The 19534-nt window shown below is 32.2% G+C and overlaps 2 protein-coding genes across 5 annotated transcripts; one reads left to right on the forward strand and one right to left on the reverse strand.

Annotated features, from left to right (window-relative positions):
- Window positions 1–7196: 7196 nt before the first annotated feature.
- Window positions 7197–14398, forward strand: LOC107938741 (uncharacterized). 4 transcript variants are annotated; one of them, XM_041083106.1, is made up of 10 exons: window positions 7197–7633; window positions 7983–8253; window positions 8504–8603; window positions 9268–9324; window positions 9897–10014; window positions 10692–10774; window positions 11389–11450; window positions 11577–11673; window positions 12876–12955; window positions 13754–14398. In XM_041083106.1, exons 2-9 carry the CDS (start codon window positions 7988–7990, stop codon window positions 12918–12920), a joined length of 828 nt encoding a protein of 275 aa, XP_040939040.1. In that variant the 5' UTR covers window positions 7197–7633; window positions 7983–7987; the 3' UTR covers window positions 12921–12955; window positions 13754–14398. The 4 variants fall into 4 exon arrangements, with proteins under 4 accessions (XP_040939040.1, XP_016727461.1, XP_016727462.1 ...); XM_016871974.2 differs by having other exon boundaries at window positions 7229–7633; window positions 7956–8253; XM_016871972.2 differs by lacking the exons at window positions 12876–12955; window positions 13754–14398 and adding an exon at window positions 12089–12869 and having other exon boundaries at window positions 7226–7633; window positions 7956–8253.
- Window positions 13379–18276, reverse strand: LOC107938740 (inactive leucine-rich repeat receptor-like serine/threonine-protein kinase At1g60630). The gene is made up of 2 exons (XM_016871971.2): window positions 15694–18276; window positions 13379–14272 (listed from the first exon to the last, which is right to left on the reverse strand). Exons 1-2 carry the CDS (start codon window positions 17054–17056, stop codon window positions 13614–13616), a joined length of 2022 nt encoding a protein of 673 aa, XP_016727460.1. The 5' UTR covers window positions 17057–18276; the 3' UTR covers window positions 13379–13613.
- Between the last annotated feature and the right edge of the window lie 1258 nt (window positions 18277–19534).

The following is a 19534-nucleotide window of genomic DNA, read 5'->3' on the forward strand; positions in this document are numbered from 1 at the left end:
CATCTGCAAACAAGGGGTGGGACATCTCTCGACATTGTAATTTGATAGTCGTTAATCATCTCTGAAGCTACATCTTTATTAATAATATCAAGAAGACATTTGCAACTAAATTGAAAAAACCTGGTGAGAAGGGGCCTCCCTAAAAAGTCCCTTTCTAGGTATGATTACTGCAAGTGATGTTGCCAAAACGCAACTCAAAACTCTCTCTATCCAAGAGTCAAAAAAATCCCATTGGTATCATGGCTTTCTCACAAAATTTTGACGTACGCCCTGAGAAGATCAAGTTTTATAGCCATAATTCTTTTCCTCCCCTCATTTCTTTCTTTTTGTTCCATGGAAAAATATCTTACACCCGACTCGGTCGCTAGATTTATATGTATGATATCGTTACATAATCATGAAATATAAATCATAATTATCATTTAAACCATGTTAATCATCAATTATACTCACATATATGCATTCATAGTGTTTAAGATTCAATTTATCATATTGCGACGTTATGCAATGTTAAATTTAGAGTTAAAACTCGAATTCAAATTTAACTATCAAATTTTAGTGCTTGTGTCTCGATATGAAAGACTTATTGTCTTAAGACAGACCTTATTTATTTTAGGTATTTTTGTTTCAATGTCAATATGTCTGCAAGACACTAAAGGTGGTATCTCGAGATAAGGTTCTTTATATCTTGATACCAACCTCCATTATTTCTTTAATTTTGCTTTGATATTTAAATGTTTCAAGACAATATGTTCTTGTCTTGAGGCTTTAATAGTGTAACACTCCTAACCCATATCCATCGCCGGAATAGGATTACGGAGCATTACCGGAGTTTACAGAACAAATATAGTTAATTCATATTATTTACAATTCATATTCGAAATCAATCATGTTGTCCCTTAAATGGGCACTCGAGACCCAAAATATGCATTTAAAACAAGTCAGGACTAAATTGGGGACTCAGAGAATTTTTTGAAAAATCTCAAAAATTTTCTAATGTGTAGGGGACACACATCCGTGTCCTCAGGCCGTGTGGCTCACACAGTCAAGAGACACGCCTGTGTCTCAGGTTGTGTGGAAATTCGAAATAGGGATACACAACCGTGTGCTAGCCCATGTGAAAATACCTGAGCATTCTGTTTTGCAATTTTAAAGATACAGGTGACACACGACCGATCCACACGCCAGTGTGCATGGCCGTGTGTCACACACGGTTGAGACACACGTCAGTGTCTCTACCCGTGTGGAAAAAATAAGGCCGTTTCCAAGCCTTATGTCTCACCCAAACTTGTCTTCCACCTACATTAACACTCAAACACAATCCCAAGCCAATATAAACCATTCAATTCAATCAAAAATCAAGTTTTATGCAACACATATAAACACATAGGTTCAAGTATCTATACTTATCAAAATACCATATGTACAAATAGGCATATTCTATCAATTTTACCATCATAAACCAATATGCCTATATGATTTTCATCAATTATCCTTTTCAATCACACATCAAGCATATTAAAACCATTTTACACATTAAAACCATTTTACATATTAAAACATACCATTTACAAGCCATACGAGTGGCTAATTCTAACCAAACACATACATACCATCCATGACCATTTTATCCTATACATGCCATTATAACCAAAATGTATTTACTATATATACCGAAATAAGCTGATGGATAGTACGATCATATCTCCGCCAAGCCTCCAACCTAACGAGCTTCCAAATTACTATAAAACAGAGAAAATAGAACAAAGTAAGCATTTAATACTTAGCAAGTTCATATAACGGAAATTAACTTACCATTTAATTGCATTTAAGGTAATTATACATAATATATTCAAAGCAAGTTGGCCAATAGCCTATACACATATCCTCATAAAAATGTTGTCATTTATTTCACTTGAATATCAATAAATAAATATGAACTTATCATTAATCAAGTTTCCTTATTCATGTACTTTCCATATCATGTATTCAAACTTCTTATACAAGTCATGTTCATGTAGTCAAATATATGTCCACAATCTTTCATCACAAACTCATATTGTCATTTATCATAACTTTACCTGTTGAACCACTTATAATATCGATGGATACATGGTTAGTACACACAAAGTGTACATATTATATTCCGTCAATTCATATTCAAGAATGCTCATTCAACATTTAAACGGGAGGCTCTTCCAAGCCAAATAACAGAAAGCTCATGTGAGCTTGTAACGGGAAGCTTATTCGGGCTTAATAACAGGAAGCTCATAAGCGCTTATCAGAAAGCTCATGCGAGCTTAACAGGTAACTCCGAAGAGATATTATTAGGAAGCTCATGAAAGAGCTTTTAATTAGGAAGCTCCGAATAGCCATATATCGGGACACTCATAAGAGCTACGGTGTGTTCGCAACACATGCAGGATCACTACCGATTAGAATGATCATAGGAGCATATAAACGGAAAGCTTGGAAGAACCATGTATCGGAAAGCTCAAGAGAGCTTATATCGGGATGCTCAAGTGAGCTATAACAGGACGCTTTTGAGAGCTATGGTGTGTTTGCAACATATGCAGAACCACAACCACTCCGGAAACCCTGTATCCATCTAATTTCATTTGTTCAAACGAGATTTATTTCTTGTAGGACATTGTTGGATATGTGATTTATTTTCATACTTAACAATTATTCAAATCACATATATATAAATCAAGCATAACACATAAATATCTAATTTAGTTACACGAACTTAGACAAAGTTCATGTTTGTAGGGTACTAATCCGATACTTTTTGTTTTCCTCGATCCAATTTCGTACTAGGTCTATCCGGATCTAATTAGGCCAAATAAGTTTTCTCTTTCTTCAATTCTCCATGGCCACGATTTCCATATTTTATTTGGGAAAGATGATGATAAAACGATGATATTTTCTTTATTTTATTATTTATCATATTTATTTTTCATCTTTCCAAATTTATCATTTTCTTTTTCTAATTTTCCATGGATGAATCATCAAACTTATCTACTAACTCCTCTTAATGGTCTATTTGCCATATAAGGACCTCCAATTTTGAATTCCATAGCTATTTAATTCTTTTAGCTACTAGAATTCAACTTTTGCATTTTATGCAATTTGGTCCTTTTATCAATTAATAATGTAATTGGTAAAAATTTTCTTAACAAATTTTTTATAAGATATTCTTATTATGTGGTAGACCATAAAATAATTTTAAAATAATTTTTTTTCTTACGGACTCGGATTTGTGGTCCTAAAACCACTGTTCCGATTTCACTTAAAACGGGTTGTTATAAATAGGATTGTCTCGAGAAACTAAGCCTATAGATCAAAATATAAGGTAAATTTTGTTCTTATGGTTTCGAAAAATGTTCATATTGTCTCGAGACTCAATGGTAGAACAACTTAAGATGCATATTTTTAAGTGTCCAAACCATATCAAATGATACCTTAAACATACCTAAACTTCACATCAAATTAAAACTATCAATTGAACACGTAAAAACATAACTAAACTTCATCAAATTATAACCATTAATGCAACATCGTTTAACCAACTAATTCACGTAAAAAAAACTTATGAAAACTAAGATAATTATCTACTAATTGAAAATTAAAATTCAACTTAAAAATTTATAAGCCAATATACCAAATATACCATGATAACCACTTAAACAATATGCCTAAAACAATTTAGGTACGTATCATTTAAACTCAAACACATATAATCTACGTCTACTCACTTTCGATACCTACGCATAAAAAACAAACATAATCGTACACTGAGTATTGAATAGTACTAATTGATGCTAATATAATTCAAATTCAAACATATTGCATTAAGAATAAACTAAGTAAACTAAGTATATATAACAAGTATAAATTATTTTGATAAATACTATTTTCTCTCATCATATCATTTTCCGACTTTCTTATTCATTTCTCACATTTTAGTATCAATTTCAATGCTCATTCATTCTAGCCCCTATTATTCGACAATAGACGTCAGGAAAGATACACAGATCTATTTTATTCTATCATCTTAGGTTGCTCGACAATGATGACTTTTAAATTTATATAGTTTACCATATTGGGTTCCTCGACAACGACTTGTACTATTTGTATGTACTATTCATTCTATCATCTTAGATTGCTCGACAATGTTGGCTGGTAAATCACTATATCAATGACCCTATGGCATGCAAACTATACTCAAACTATCTAGTATCATTTAACGGGACATTACATCATAATTACCTTCATAACACATATCATCATAATATCAACGTCTCAACATTTATGTACATAGTAAACACAATTTCGAATATTTATAACATATTCTAAATATCACCAATTAAATCCATTATTTAAAGTTCATAGAGAAAGATATCACTATCTCGATGCATGGACATATTGGTTATAACGATTAATTAGTCTACGTAAGCAAATTGAAATTGAATTATTAAAGCATAAACTGTCAAAGTTAAACGATGTCCGACTTTTCTATTCCTTTTGACTTTGACGTTCTAGCGTCGTCTTTGGTTACATTCGATAATGCAATTATGAAAACGCCGCTAATCATATAATTTAGCACAATTCAACGAAATCAAACAAGAATGCATTTAATTCAATTTAATCCTTCACTGCTTTAATATTTGAAACTTTTATATTTTACAATTTATCAGATTGAATTTAGATCCACCTTAATGAATATAGTACAAGGTTTTCCTAATTTTATTATTTATCATCTAGAAAAAGTTTCCATTATCGAAGAAATTGCTAACTACAACAATCACAGCATCTTTAATAGAATGCTAAATATTTTTGTAAAAGACACCCATAAAGCCACTGGGACCAATGGCCTTATAAGGAACACAGCATTATAAATTTCTTCCGGTAGGACTTCCTTTTTTAATGTTTCATTTATGTGTTCAAAAACTATCTAAGATTTCATGGATTCTGCATTCTTGAAGAGATTTGATTAGATGAATAAAATTGCTCATAAAGATGTTAGATTGATTTTCTTCCCGGATCCCTCCGGATCCTGAGAATTGCATTCTAACTCCTATGGTTGGCAGTAGTGGCATAGAAGATTCAAACTGAAAGACATGTAATTTGTTAACCTTTCAATTTCTTTTTTTGGGTTCCTAAACTTGTTTTTATTCCATTCAACCCGCGGTTGCATCCAAAATATTGTGAAAACCATCATTCAGAGTAGGAGTATTTAAACGGTTAATTAATCGGTTAATCGAATTGAACTAGTATTAATTAAATTAATTGAATTTTTTAATTCTTTAATCGTTAACCGAATCGAAATTTTTCATAAAAAATTAATCGAATTGAAATTTATATGTTTTTTTTTTGTTAAAACAAGTATAAAACATATTAAAAGAAAATTTGATAATGTTCATTGGACTGAATTAATCAAATTAGTAATAGCCTAATACATGTAATATATAATATTATTTATTTAGGTCGATTAATTACCTGATTTTGAACCGAATTAACAGTTAACCGAAATTCCAAAAAATCTTTAACCGACCTCTGACAGAACTAGACAGGTTAACCGACCAATTAACCGAATTAAATCGATTTGGTTAATTAATTCAGTTTTAACCGAAATTTGAACACCCCTAATTCAAAGTGCTTTCATTTTGTTTCAATTATGATGACATTAGTTTCAAGATTGAAGATCCTTCATTCTAGTTTTTCTAGGGTTTAGTTTTTTTTAGATTTAAATATATTATAAGTTCATGTATTTTTTTAAAATTTAAATTTTAATTCTTATATTTTAATTTCAAAACATTAAATTTTTAAACTTTTTTATTTAAAAATTTTAGTCCCTCTCTCTAATTTTGCCATTAAAGTTACTAACATGACAATTAAGGTAAAATATTTTTTTTAATTTTCGAACTTTACATTTTTTTATCAATTTGATAAATGTCCATAAAAAATTATAAAGGAAATTAAAATTAAAAGTTTTTCTTGTTTTCACTAAAAATTGAAAATTAATAGTTTCTTATAAAAAAATATAAAAAAACCTATAAAAAAAACAAAATTGTCATAACAAAAAGGTCCTCATTCAACCCTTACCAATGAAATTATGACAGTTTTTTGTGATAGAGTTGAAGATTCATGTGGATAACACTCAAAACAATGAAACTTTGACTCTCTTGTTGATTTTTTTTTTTAAGCTTTAACTTCGAATTTGTTCATCTGGTTGTTTTTATTCAATAAAATCAGATTATTTGTAAAAAGAAATTATTATTTTTATTTAGAAAGATATAACGTTCAGAATTAAAAAATTATTCTGCCCTTTTATAATTTCCACATTAACAACTCTAAGAGCAAAATTGGAGAGAGGGACCAAAATTTTTAAATAACAAAAATAAGGTACTCAATATCTTGAAATTAAAGAATAATGACTAGATTGAAGTTTTATAAGAGTATATATACCTCAACATATTTAAATCTAAAAAGCCTACCCACTTAAAATTCAAAAAAATAAAAATAAAAATTGGGACATCAATTTCTTAAATAAACATTTTTTTTTTTGAAATAAAAGTTTAAACTACAAAATGGTACTTAAATTATACCAAACTTTTTTTTTAAATTAGTACCTAAACTTTTCTTTGATCTTAAGTGGTACTAAACTATACCCTATTATCTAAATCACCCAATTATTTTGAAATATTTTTTAGATAATTACTTTTATTTTCTTTAAATTAAGAGTTATTTTTTAACTTCGTGAATTATTTATTTTATTATTTCTAAGTGTAATTATTTTATTAAATTATCTAAGTAATAAATTAGATATATTAAAAATATTTTATGTATAAAATTTTACATCATCTGTTAACTGTAGTTTAATCAAATTTGTTAAAAAAGATAATTTGATAAAAAAATAAAGATTAATAAAATTAGAATTATCTTGATAAAATATATAAATATTAGTGATCAAATTTATCATTAAATTTAATTAAAAAAATTTAAAGTTTGAAAATTAATTTAAAAGAGGAGGGAATGCCTTAAAACTTTTTTATAAGAACTTTAAAATACTGTGTTGATCGACCGCAAATTCAAAATTCTTGCGACATGAACTCAACTTGAATGATGAATCAGATTACACTCACTACTTACAATAATAAAGAAAAGAAAACAGAGATGGAGAGAAAAGCCAGTTAAAACTTAAAAAAGTGGAAAGTCCACAATAATTGGTATTAAATGCTTATGGGGATTCGCATTTCGCCCTGTTGCTGAATTCCGAGATTTGCAGACATCAATTATACATATATCTATGCCACATTTATAAATTTCACCTATAAAGAATAAACCTTTTTTTTCTTGGTTTCTTGAATCTTTGCCTTTGCCTAGCAAAGCTTTGCTTCCCCAGTTCCCATTGGGTGAAGTCTGTCCAGAAGAAAATGGAGAGATTAAACAAAATAACAAACAAAGACAAAGAACCCCACAACCCCAAAATAAACAAATAAACAAGTAATACGAAAAAAAAAAGTAGCAGTAAAACAGCAATTGCAGCAGCAGTGAAGTTTTTAGATTTTAGTGAGAAAGAAAAAGGCATAACCAATTAGGGCCTTGTCGGAAAGTTGCCCACAAAAAGGTAACTTCACCTCTCCCTGTTCACTCTGTTTTTAGCGTCGTCGTGTTATTTGATTTTTTTTATTCAATTAAATTTGATGGGATTATTTTTTTTATAATTGTAGGATTTTAGGATTTGTTTTGGGTTGAATTTTCTTTTTCAGATTGCTATGGCATTTTTTTGTCCTTTGGTATTTGTGCTGTATAGGGTTTTGTAGGATTTTGATGAGCTGAAATGAAAAGAAAAAATGGTAGCTTTTGAAGGAAGTTTTTAGTTTAAATTTTAAAATGACGGGGAGAAATTAAGTTAGATTTTCACATTTGGATTTGGTTTGGGTTTTCAGTGAAGTTTGTTCGTGAAAATAATTTAGGTTCTATGATGAATCAACACGACATATCTTTCCAACCAGCTGCTATTGCCAGTAGTTCCGAGATGATTCCGATGGGTGGTTACTTTGCACCTCCCCCCATGAATTTCTCTGGGAATTCCAGTATTTTTACTACCTCCCCTGCTTTAATCGAACCTGGGAACTCTTCTGGCTCTTCCCTTATTGACTCAGTCGCAGGGTTCACGCATGATACAGGGTTGGCTGTCGAATGGTCCGTTGACGAGCAGTACTTATTGAAGGAGGGCCTTGAAAAGTATGTCTTAATTAATTCTTCATGCCTTTTGGAGACGTAGTCGGTTTCTTACTGTTTATGCAAGTATTGTGATTTAATGCTACTAATATAAATAATGAAGTCAAATTGATAGTAGTTAATATTAAGTATTAGATCCCTAGTCATGTTCTAGTATTGCTGAGCTGCCACAAGATAGAACTGCTTATTTAGAAGGTACTTATTTTGAAATAAAGATTCTGCTGATTTTCATTTTTGATGTTCATGTATATAGATATAAAAAGGAACCAAATATTATGAAGTACATAAAGATTGCGGCTACATTGCCTGATAAAACTGTACGTGATGTTGCATTGAGGAGTAGGTGGATGCAAGTAAGCTCCTTTCTTCTTTGATGATGTATTTCCATCTATTGTATCTTGTGATTTATTCCCCCATTCTTTGTCTGTATATGAAAAGGTTATGTGGAAAATGATTATTTTTAATATTCCAGTTGGAATGTTGAATTAATAATCAAGTGCTAAAGAGAAGTTACACAAAAATGCGTCTGCTTAATTATTTTTGCTCATTCTTAATCCATTTTGGTTTTTTTATTTGATGATAATTTGTGTCTTCAACTTGATAATGGATTATTTCTCTGTAAGTCACTGTAGCATATGTCAATCTTATGTTGATTGAAATGTCTTCTGCCTTAATACTTTATTCAGTTTGGTCCATCCCTAAGTAGGCCAGAATGAGTTATTAAGCAAATGAGTCAGTAAATTATATTGTAGCTACGGAGCCTTATTAAGACAATAGCTAAAAGCTGCTGGCATCTTTTGATTCCTCCCATTTGAAGATATTGCTAGCTGCTATTTTTTATTATGGCAGTTTTGACTTGCCGGGTATAGATTTGTCTTCAAGAAACATGATTACATAGGAATTGTCTGGAGCCAATGAAACACAATGAATCTTGTTAATGTGCTTTTTATTCTTTTTAAAAATTATTTGTTGATTCATTTGTTTTAAGAGATAAAGGTATGTTTTGGAAATTGGCAGAGAAAGCGAAGGAGACCTGAAGAACTTAATGCGGGTAAAAGGGTTAACAATAGGAAGGTATGCTGACAATTTTTAGTTCCTTCCCTAAAATGATTTTAAGCATGTTAGTTAAGTTTCTTGAGACAAGGCACATAGAAGTATATGATCCATGAATTCTGATTTTCTTTGTATAAAATGGTTTTTATCATCGGTATAAACAATAACGATTGCTTTGTGAAGTTTTTGTTTTTTGAAAGTATCCTGCACTACTATTTATGTCTCTTCCACATAACTTGATTGGGATTATCATATAACTACAAGTCATAATGTTGTATTTCTTAAGATGAATCCCAAGCTTTTTCACTAATTTGGTGAGTACACTGATTCTTTCACTGCTCTGGCTGTGATGCTTTTATACTTTTTGTTGGAAAGAATTACAGTTTTTCTCAATTGTGTTTCTTCTTTCATTCAAATTACAAACAAAACTGCTAATTATGACAAAGAATTGACATGAATTACCTTTGCTGTATCTCAATTCGCTAAGTTGGATGCTACAACTGGGACTCCTGTTTTAATTTCCTGAATCAACTAATGTCTTTAGGATGTAATGTGATTGAAGAACCAGTATTCTAAAGATCATACTTCTTCAGGATAAGCTGGTGGAATCATCTTCAAAGATGAATATGCCTTCAGCTTTGCCACAAAACACGGCTTCATATCCTCTCACAGTGCACCCTCTAGACCAGAATGGGAGAATACCTTCTGAAGGTTTGTATTTTATATTTCCACCTTGAAGCATCCATATCTATCCTTCAGTCGTAATTGCCTTTAGGTAATATCTTTTTATTGATATTTGTCCACATCTCCCTTTTATTATGTCAAGTAATGTAAGAAAAACTTTTGGTTATCTTCCAAAATGATGTTTATAAAACAGATTTGGGTAAGAAACTAGGTTTGGGGGTTTGGAATTGTGGTATAAATTTACATTTATTAATGAATTAGGGATGGACATCAAATATGAAATTCATGCTTAAGTTACGAGATTGGTAATATAAAATATTTCTTATATTAATTAGGTTTTTAGGTATTGCAAGTGCTATTGATGGGTTTTAGGTATGCATCATTAAAGTTAATTTCTTCTGAGTTGGGCTTGACACTATGTGGGCTTGACACTATGTGTACATTCTCCTTGATTTATCAAAGTTATATTTATTTAGATTTTCCTTCACATGCTTTTTTTTTTCTATTGGGTGTTTATGCAAGGTTTTGCTTAATTAAATCCTTGTTTAGGTTGCGGTGAATTTTAAGGTCTGACCTGCAAATTAGGCCTGCTTGTGGCATAAATGGTAGTAGTTGGATTTGATATATTGTGAATATCTTGTATACGTGCTTGTGGTTAAATGTATCGGCTTATAAAAACCTACTTCTATGATTCCTGTTTTCAGGAATATTTGGTACAACTATGCATCTTCTGAAGCAAAATTCTCAAGTACTTAGTCAAATCACATCCAACCTTTCTGCATACAGGGTGAGTGTATCATCCCTAATTTATGGCAGTCCTTGATTGCTAATATGCAGTCAGATGGTGAAAAATAGTTGTTGGATGAGATGAACACTTTGTCTTCTTGCTTGTGCTACTTTTTATTGGTTAGTCTGCAAGTTATGTTTGTTTATGCTATAAAGTTTGAGAGGTTAACTAATGTGATAATTATCCATTTAATGATGAATGTTGATGGCATTATAATGAGAATTGGAAAAATATATTTCACTAATGAAACTAGGAAAATGAAAATTTTCAGATATATCATCATCCTCCAAATGTTTTAGCTTCATTTACAAACTGATGTCTGGGTTCTTAATCAGGATTATAAAGAACATAGCAACAATCAGACTTATATACTTCTAATTGTGCTTTATTATACTCTTTGACTTATAGTGTTGTAAACCTATTTGATAAGAACAAAAAAAAGCTTAGTTCTGCATCTGCTGCCAGATAAAGCTTGCTGTTGTTGATGGGGTTCAAATTATTATTGTTCTTTTAATTATGCTCACGTAAATTTTGTATGTGATTGCCTCATATCATATATGATTCTTGTAGAAGTTTTATGAGGCTGGCTTATTAAGTAAAGCTTTTATGAACAGTTACAGGATAACGTTGATCTCTTTTGTCATGCAAAGAACAATATTACCGCCATGCTAAAAGAGTATGTGCACGTTCTTTCTAATTATCAATTGGTGATTAATGCCCAACTGGCAAGCATTTTCATTATTTCTTGGGTTTAGTGTTGCCTATGTGTTGGGTTATTAATTTCTACTACAACTTTTTGCAGCATGAGAGATATGCCGGGTTTAATGAGCCATATGCTGCCATTGCCTGTGTCTGTTAATGAGGATTTAGCAAATAGCATGTTGTGTAGTGCAACTCAGGTAGGTTCTCCTTTAAATTGACTCAGTTCTGTATTGTGCTGAGGTGGATGGCCAGAGTGGTGGGATCATATAAACTACCATAAGTTAAAGAATTTCTTCACTTTATGGGATATATTGTTAACTTTATCTCATTAAGGTTTCATTCAAAGCCTATTTTCACCTGGTTGAGATTCAACCTTTCCAGGTTGCAATCTACATATGCATGTCATGTTAGAATTTCAAACTTTATAAATCAAATTCGTACCCTCTGTAACCTTCCCTAGTAAAACACCCTTAACTTATGAGCATGTGAACTCCCGTACTCCCATTCATTCCAGTGAGGACTTGTAATCCCCGTCGCATTTTCTCCCTTAAAAGTTTTTCAAGTTTTCAGGTATCGTTCTCTCTCTAACTAATTGTTTTAATCTCTTTCAAGTCCCAGATTTCACGGAACCCTCCATCAACCTCCTTTCTCCATTTGATGTAATCTAGTTTTTGAATGGATATTTGATATTTTACGGCTATTGTCAAAAGCACAAGGATAAGAATCCACTTTCAGTTGCCTATTGACCAGACATTCTGAAGAGATTTATAGATGTCTTATGTAACTATCTGTGCTATCGCCCATCGGTTCCTTCATATTAATGCTGTTTAAAGTTTTACTCTGTCTTGCATTCAATATCGCATTTGCTTGTTGTTGGCACTGCAAACTTCTCTTCTTGGCATGACTACCTTTTGGACCTCTTGGTATGGTCTGCCGACCAAAACGGTTTCACGGCTAGCCCGTTGGTCATAATCCTGTTTTTCTATCATCATACTGCAAGTGCTGCAAACCTCATCTTATCTGCAAATTCATGTTCTGTAAAGTCTTTGTACTGACTGTTTCATGGCTTGTTGGTCAAATCCTCATCTAATCACTCATGTGTCTCGATATTAAATCCGTATTTCCAAAATCTTTCTCCAATTATTTTCGCATATTTCACATCATACCAGCATATCTGCCGCTCCTCGGTATTACGTATTATTCATGTTATTCAGTTTCATTGACGTACATTTAATTTTTGAATTCCTTTGTGAAACAACAATCTGCTTGGCTCCTTGTTGATGACATGCAAACTGGCATATATGGTCATCCTAATGTGTGGTTAGGTCACCTAATTCAACAGCAGGAAATTAGTAATCCCACAAGGTGTATCACATCTTGTTTTTACTCGTGTGTCCAGGCAACGATTCTCGGGATCAATCTCAAGCAGGAGCCAAGGTGCTGATTGGGAATTGTTGAGGTCGAGTTTCGATGTATCTGGTATGTATAAATTACGGAAAAAAATTTCTACTGTAAATTCATAAGAAACTGATATGAAGAATTTGTAGAAATCCCATTTTTCGAAACCTCAAATATTTAGATATCAAATAAACCCTAGCACCAGATAATAGGAATGGTGAAATATTCATCATCTCATATCTCAAGTTAGAAAAGGGGGAGAAAAAAAAATTATCCAACAGGTTCAGCTGAATTTTGCATTGAAGCTTTCATGTGTTTAATTTGTAACTTGCTAACGTTATTTGGTACTTGATTTATATAACTTGTAGTTTATTATCTCATTGTTCAGTATATTTTGGACCAGTTTCAACACAACTAAAATCGTGACATAATGAGCATCATTTAAGTTATTCACCACATAAAATCGTAACATAATCAAAGTGATTGGATTCAACGCAACCAAAATAGAACTAAAAAGTCCAATAAATCAAACCATTCCCACAATGGAAGTAGCTTTAACATTCTACAAATGCAACCAAAAAACAAAATAAAAGCCTTTACAATACAATTCTACAGCTAGTAGAAGAATGAAAGTTTGAATGGGAAAGAATTTGACATCTAAATCAATGCCTACCAAATCTTAAGCTATTTCACAGGCTTTTTTCTTCTTCCTTTTTTATTTTTTTTATTTTTTATTTATTTATATGCTTAGATGTTCATCTCTAGGCAAACTCTGAACCGTGTCAGACCATCGTCCTGGCGAATGATCGCTACTGTTTGACGATACTTGAGCCTCGGCCCTCACATCTCTAATCATCTTCAAAACTTCTCTCATTGCAGGCCGGTTATCCGGTGCAATAGCAACACAAGCCATTGCAATGTTCAAAAGAGCTTGAAGCTTGCCTTCGGATGCTTCATTACCCGAATTAGGATCATCGCCAGACTCGGTTTCTTCTTCCCGGACTGATTTTACCCATCTAGGGATGTCCGAACCGTGCTCCTGAACAAGGTCTTGGAATGGAGTTTTGCCTGTTAAGAGCTCCAAGAGAAGAACACCGAAGCTGTAAACATCAGCCGGTTGAGTCGATGATTTCCGGATGTCCCGGCACTCAGGTGCCCTGTAGAAAAATGTAGCAGCACCAGGTTCTTCGACTGAATCTGGGTCTCGGAATATAGTGAGACCGTAATCAGTGAGGCAAGATTCAAAATCAGGACCTAACAACACATTAGATGATTTGAGATTTCCATGGGTTAAGCCTGGATTTTGGTGAACATAAAGCAGTCCAGTAGCCAAGTCCTCGGCTATTTTCAGACATGATGTCCAGTGAAGAGGCTTTCCACCACCACAAGTTCTTGTTCCTACAAGGTAATCCAAAAACAAAACAAGCTTATATTATGCCTATGGAACATAAACAACATATTTCCACCCATTTAGATGTTCGTATAAAGTAGTAATTCTCCAAAACAATAGACATATTTATTCAATCTGGTTCTCTTATTCTTCTCTGAATTTTAGTAAATAAAAATTAAAAGATAAGTTCGTGGGGGCAACTGACAACGATAACATGCTGGGGGTGGTCAGACTCTGAACTATGAGTTGTCAAATTATAGTGATTCACCCTTCTCGATGTTCTGCTTTGTTTCATTTTATTTGAAAATTAAATAAATAAAAAGGGAAAAGAAACACAACTCAGCCACGAATTGTCCTTATTTACCTAAATCTTTTAGGATCATGATTGATAGAGAAATATTTTCTATATAAAGGAAAATACTAGTCATTTATTCGAGATGAAATTTTACACACGATCTTTGAATAATTTAATTCAAAGTAAAGAAAATAACCCAAAAATAATACAAATAAAAAGGGAGGTAGACAAAAGGTGGGGCATGGATTGGATTATTGGATTGTGAGAAGCGGAGACCCAAAGAAAAAACATGGGCTGCCTAATTTCCACGAAACACACTAAACCCCACAATTTCATGCACGGATACAGGGAAATAACCACAATATTATCTGAATAAAATAATTAATTAATTAGAATTTAGAAATTTGGGATGTACGAGTATTGTAACTCCTTTTACGAGTTATAGTCATTTAAGTAACTAGCTACGTACAAGGATCCAAATTTTAGACTGCAAATACATAATGTTTTCATCCTTTTCTTGCTTGAGATCTCCCCAAGGCCCAAGCTCCTACTTGTCTCATCCAATTAACTTTATTATCAGGATCCATTATGCCAAAAACCCTGACTTCCAAATTTCTTAAACTTAGCCATCAAATGGTCAAAAAGTACTAATAAAATTATTTTTCTAAAAATATGTTACTAATCTGAGAAAGTAATTGTAATGTCAAAATTAAATTTATTGATTTTTTTAAAAATAATTATAATTAACTAAAAAGATTAAGGAGAAATTAAGCGTTACTTAAAGTAAAAAAGAAAGTAATTATTATCACAAACTACGCCCAATACTCATGCTTTAAACCGTTTGACCGCTGATTTCAAGTCAAAGAAGGTTTAATGCAATTTCAGGGTTGTAAAGAGTAAAAAAACACAATGAAGACCCAAATTAAATCCCATATACAATCTAGTTCACTATGGAAATATGTTAATAAAAATACAATTTAATTCAAATATTTCACGATGGAAATAAAATATTTATAAAAAAAAATGAAACTTGTATGTATTAATTGCAAGTTATTGGATATTAAAATATTAATTCAATATAGGTATACTAAAAAAATAATTAAAAGAAGTGAAATTTGAGAGTCACCGACATACCGTGAATAAGAGAGAAGAGGCTTCCATTGGGGAAATAGTCGTATACGAGCAAGCGTTCTTCTTTGGCTTGAAAATAAGCTCTAAGTGGGACCAAGTTTGGGTGCCTGAGCCGTCCTATCAAATCCACGTGTCGCTTGAACTCCTCTAACCTTGGATATCTCGCATGTTTCAACCTTTTGACGGTCACGATGAACCCTGATTCCATCACCGCTTTATACGTACTCCCCATCGTACCCCTCCCCAATGTCTCCGCCGATCCCTTCAGCAAATCCTCTAAGCTGTAATTCATTTGCTGATCACCTGTTCCTAAGAACACCAGACTCCCTAGACCCTCTGCCTCCCAAAACCCCCCTTGTTTCCCACTATTATTACCTCTCATGCCACCACTCCATCCGCCGCCGCCGCCGCCGCCGCCGCCGCCATCCAACGCCTCCCCTCCTCCTTCAACCCCTTCAACGCTAACAACTCCTTTGCTTTTAACATCATTTTCCTTACCCTTTCCTCGCCTCCTTTTGCTAATAAAACGCACCAAAAACACACTGATAAGTAGCAGCGCTAACCCACCTATACAACTTACTATTACGATCTTGATCAACCTGCTATGTTTTTTCGATGTGGGATTTGAACTCGAATTGGGATAAACTGGACTCATTGCTGGCCCCAAATTGATCGTTCGACATGGGTTTCCAATCTGTTCGCCGCAAAGATCGATATTACCAGAAAATGAAGACAGGTTGAACCGAACCAGAGCTGGGGTCACAGGGATTTGACCATGGAGTTGGTTATTTGAAACATTGAAGAATCTAAGACTGGTTTGGTTCAAAGCTGGGAGTGTACCATTGAAGCTATTGTCTTGTAAGTAAAGAGTGTACAAGCGTTTGAGCTTGAGTAAAGAAGCAGGAATCTGACCAGTGATTTGATTTCCAGACAGAACTATGGTTTTCAAACGATGTAAGCTTGTAATGGACTCTGGGAATTCACCGGTGAAGTTGTTGTCGTTGAGATAAAGTGATTTGAGGTTGAGTAGGCCAGAAAGGTCAGGTATTTGACCTGAAAGGGAGTTGTTTTTGAAACTCAGAACCCGAAGTTGATCTAACTGGTTCAAGCTTTGTTCATCTAAAGGGCCACTCAAGCTTAGGTGTTCTAAAACAAGTTTTGTAACTCTTCCATTCATGCATTCCTTGATTCCTTCCCATGCACACACATTGGTTCCTTTCCATGGCAATGAGTTGAAAGGGTCGATGGATGATTTCAGGGTTAAAAGCGCCCCTGCATCCCCTGATCTGACAAGTGGAATAAGAGAAAGGAGAGAGATGAAGATGGAGAAGAAAAGAAAGCAGTACCTTGAAACAATGGGTTCCATTCCTTGAGCCTGTGATTTTCGAAAATACTCTTTGGATCTTTCAAATCATTACCATTAAACAATGCAAACCCTTGATTTGAATTTGCATTGAATAGCTTTCCATAAGCAAAGACATTGACGTTTTCAACCTTCCAAAAAAAAAATCAAAATCCTATCACCGCCCCAAACTCCAAAACTTGAGATCTGCCATTGTTTCCACGCACAGCATGAGAGTGGTTGAGTACAAGAAGGAAGAAGCCAATTTGGGTCATTTTCAAGTGGCGCCCTCTTGACGGCATCTAAAGCATGAAACAAGCAGCAATGGGGAACAAGCTTATTTACTCACTGAAGTGACTTTGAAAACCCTGAGAAGAAGTCCGTGTGCATTTATGGCGAAGTAGGATCAGAGCGGATGCATTTCATTGCATTGCATAGCAATGGTGAAGTAGGTTATCTCTCAAATACAGCAAATGCAGCTGAGCTGAGGCATCTTTTTCTCGAATTCGTTACTTGCAATAATCACGGACAAGGCAGCGTATTCTTCACGTGAAACCTCAGAATTTGCAGACCATAATATAATATATGTATTTTACTTATGGTTTCTATATTCCTGAAACTGCAGTATCTAACAAAGAATCTTGACTCAAATTTCTAAATTGTTTCGGGCTGCTCAAACGTCGTTTAGCTTATTTTGAAACTCGGAAGTAATGGGATCCAATACTTTCACTTTGATGGTTGTTGAATGCAATATGCATACAGTCAATCAAATCAAAAAGCCTTTTCAAAGTTCAAACCCTGAACCTTTGAACTTAGAAACCTGGGATTTTTTTTCGCACAGAATAACCACCAAAAACCCAGAACTTTAAAATCTTCAAACAAATTATTGAAGCAACCAAAAATAATTTAAAAAGAAAAAAAAATTACCCAATGCCATAGATCATAAGAAAAACAGTAAGAACACCATTGTTTGTCAGATAAAAAAATTCAAGTTTTTCTTCAAAAGGAAAGAGTTTGAGGATAAGTAAAATGAAAAACAAACAACAGGTAAGGAGAACAGAGGTAGAGGATAGATAGATCTACCTGTACTGAATGTAATAAATCAAGAGAGAGAAAAAGAAACTGAGTTTCTGAGCAGTCTCAGGAAAAGGGTGAGGGAATTGAAAGCAAAGAAGAGAAAATAATAATTTTGGAGTTTCAACATGCCATTCAAAGGTGCATGATTGCCTGACATATGTGTTATTTTGCTACATAAACGTGGCAAAAGCTCGTTTCATATAAAGTGAGCTTCCGTATATTTATTTTTATAATTTAAAATTATAAAAAAATTATTTAATAATTTATGTTGTACGAAATTTGAGTCTTTAATTTATTAGTTGCTTTCGTGATTCATGGAAAACGTAAAGGGTAATATAAATCTATTCACGCGCCTTTCATGAATTTGAATAAATATTATTTTATTTTTAATTAAACTTTCATTTTATGAATTAGATTAGATTAACTTGATTTTTTTAAATGATGTAATTCACTTCATCAACATTTAATTTTGTTGCTATTAGAATAATATAATTTAAAGTTTAAAACTTTAATATTGACTTTAGATTTCGTGATTAAAAATTCAAGATTCAACATGAATTAAGGTGAGATTAATTATCAGATGAGATTGAAAATTGTAGTAGTAAGATCAAAATTAGTGATGGGATATATATTTGGATTCAATTGCAGTTGTAGCATTTTTATGGATATTTTAATTATTTATTTTAAATTATTTATTATAATAAATTACTATTAAGTACAATAGTTTGAGTTTATAATATAATAAATAATTATTTAGAACCATTTATATTAAAATTTTAATTAAGTAATTAAAAGTATTAAAAGGGCATGTATATTAAATTATTTAAGATTATGTTATATTAAATAATAATTTATATTGTATTTATGATAATAAAATTTTATATTATTAAACTATGAATAAAAATATATTTTTAATAGTTTTTAAATAACAACACAATTTATTTGTATTCACTTTGAATAATTATTATATTTTACATTTATATTATCTAATCATACTATTATTTTTTATAAAAACTCAAATAAAAAATGGTAATAAAGAATTTCAACTTAGCTTTTTCTCCAATAGTAACTTTGGGGCTTTTTTTACCTTTATAATACAAATTAAAAAACTAAATATTGAAATGGTATGTCAAAACCATTATTTATCAAAATAAGGTGTTTGAAACCGTTCCAACTTTCAAGGGGTGTTTGAAAAAAAAGTTTATCTAAAACAAGCAACAACATATAAAATCAAATCATTGTTTGTAATATATTAGTCTAAGAAAATATTCAACAATATGATTGCTAATAAAATTATCAAGAAAAATAAGCATCTATATAGTTTTATTTAATTTCTCTAGTATTTTGTATTTGTTAAGCTATTCTCTTTCCAACCTTAAACATATACTCATTGTCATTTTTGGTTGGTTCTTGGCTGAATCTGAA

Source organism: Gossypium hirsutum, chromosome A12 (assembly GCF_007990345.1).
Source record: "Gossypium hirsutum isolate 1008001.06 chromosome A12, Gossypium_hirsutum_v2.1, whole genome shotgun sequence".
In the NCBI taxonomy this organism is placed as follows: Eukaryota; Viridiplantae; Streptophyta; class Magnoliopsida; order Malvales; family Malvaceae; genus Gossypium; species Gossypium hirsutum.